General features: G+C 58.3%; 1 protein-coding gene across 1 annotated transcript in view; it reads right to left on the bottom strand.

Moving 5' to 3' along the window:
* Positions 1 to 2,011, bottom strand: part of ISLR2 (immunoglobulin superfamily containing leucine-rich repeat 2) — a gene marked incomplete at its 5' end in the record, with an annotated part of 2,357 nt that extends 346 nt beyond the window's left edge. The window contains 2 exons of the mRNA XM_010140858.1: positions 1 to 967; positions 1,097 to 2,011. The exon at positions 1 to 967 is cut by the window's left edge and continues 1 nt beyond it. Coding sequence (XP_010139160.1) covers positions 1 to 967; positions 1,097 to 2,011 — 1,882 coding nt within the window. The remainder of the gene's footprint in view (positions 968 to 1,096) is intronic.
* Between the last annotated feature and the right edge of the window lie 6 nt (positions 2,012 to 2,017).

Raw genomic sequence — 2,017 nt, 5'->3', positions numbered from 1 at the left:
CTTCGGCTTCTCTCCTCCTCCTCTGCCTGCCTCCTTCGTCATCCTCCTCCTCATCATCATCTTCTTCCTCCACATCTGCTTCCCCCACCTCACTGGGATTGTAGTTCTTCTCGGACTCCAGATAAGAGGTGCGGGGGTCAAAGTCAGCGGCCATGTGCTTCTCCATCTGGTCGGGGTTCTGGGCCTTCATGATGAGCTTGTAGGTCTTCCCGTGGTACTTGGAGAGGAGGTGACACCACGTGGCCCCCATCAGGGGTAAGGTGGCTAGCACCAGCAAGAATGTGCTCACAACCACGATGATGATGAGTGAGGGGATCTCTTTTTTAGTGGTGAAGACCACTTGGACCTGGCAGTCCTCCCCCAGGTAAGTGAGACATACAGAGTAGTTGGTGCCAGGGTTCAAGCCCTGGAACCAGTACGAGTTCACCCCTTCCTCAATCTTGGACCACTGGACTAAAGCGTGGCCCTGGCTGCTTTCCTGGCACAGGTAGAGCATCCTGAGGTGGACCTTCTCGGGCTGCATGTAGGTGGGCGTGAGCTGCACCCGGGCATCGCGCTCTGACACATCTAAGGCGATCACCCCCAGATCGAACGTGTGCTGCTTGAAGTCGCCACTCTGATTGAAGGCATGGTTGGAAATGTACTTGCTGGTTTGTGCAGAGCCACACTTCTTCTCAAAGGGTGGAAGCTGGAAAGGGACCTGCCCATCTCCTGTGGACTCTGCCCCAGCTGCCGAGGACGGTTGGCTCTGCCGGGTGGGGCCGAGGGGTTTGTTCCTCTCATCTGGCATGAGCACACTGTTCTTTGCTCCCTTGGCCCCAGGCTTCTTGTCGCCTGGCTGTGCTTTACCCCCCAGTGGGTCTCTCCCAGGCTGCAGCGGGTATTTCTGGGTGCCCGCCACAGCCACGTTGACCGAGGTCTGGTTACTCCCCATTTCGTTGGTGGCCAGGCAGGTGTAGGTGCCTTCCTCCCGCTTGCTCAGGTGGGGAATCAACAACGTGCCATTCTTGAAGACCAAGAGACGCCCAAGGCGGACGTGGACCGAGTTCTGGTTACTCCCCATTTCGTTGGTGGCCAGGCAGGTGTAGGTGCCTGCCTCCCGCTTGCTCAGGTGGGGAATCACCAACGTGCCATTCTTGAAGACCAAGAAGCGCTCAGGGTTCTGTTTCGGGGGGTCCTTCTCAGCACTCTCCTTCGGGTTTCCGTTGAGCTCCAGGGTTTGGCTGGAGGTACGGATCTTCCAGTTCACTTCGGGTGGCGGGGTGCCCGTCACGGCACAGTGCAGTGTCAGGGTGAAGCCGTCAAAGAGCTCCGTGGTGTCCAGGTTGGGGTAATAGGTGAGCTGCACGGTAGGCGAGGTGCACTGCATGTCTGGGGTCTTCCCCACTGGCACTCCTTGGAGCTGCTCCGGGAGGGCACAGGTGATGGAGTCCTTCTCAGGGATGGAGATGAGCGTGCTGTCCATCCACTTCTTCAACCACTGGAGCTTGCAGGAGCACTCGAAGGGGTTGTTGTAGATCTGCAGGTGGGAGAGGGAACTAAGCGAGTCAAAGATCCCCTCTGCGAGGGTGGTGAACTTATTGTTGTTGATGCGTAGGGACCGGAGGTCCTTCAGCGTGTGGAAAGCCCCCTGAGGCACCAGAGCCATGTGGTTATTGTTCATCTTGAGCAGCTGGAGAGCGCTGAGGTTGTAGAGATCCTGCCAGGGGAAGTCCACAATCTGGTTGTGGCTGATGTCAAGGTTTTTCAGCTGCACGAGGATGGCAAAGGTACCGGGCTCGATGGAGCGGATCTCGTTGTGTGCCAACCAGAGGGAGGTGACCTGGGTCCCCTCCACGAAGGAACGCTGCTGCAGCAAGGTGATCTTGTTGGCTGAGAGGCTGAGGGTGGTCACGTTGGAAGGCAACCCCGTGGGCACCACTTGAAGGTCCTTGTAGGCGCAGTCAGCGAACTGGTGGGCGTACTTGTCCACGCAAGCACAGGGCTCGGGGCACGCCTGAGCCAGGCTGAGGAGGGC

This window comes from Buceros rhinoceros, unplaced genomic scaffold (genome assembly GCF_000710305.1).
Source record: "Buceros rhinoceros silvestris isolate BGI_N320 unplaced genomic scaffold, ASM71030v1 scaffold40387, whole genome shotgun sequence".
In the NCBI taxonomy this organism is placed as follows: Eukaryota; Metazoa; Chordata; class Aves; order Bucerotiformes; family Bucerotidae; genus Buceros; species Buceros rhinoceros.
The sequence above is the reverse complement of the archived record's forward strand: the minus strand, read 5'-3'. Positions and strand labels throughout refer to the sequence as shown.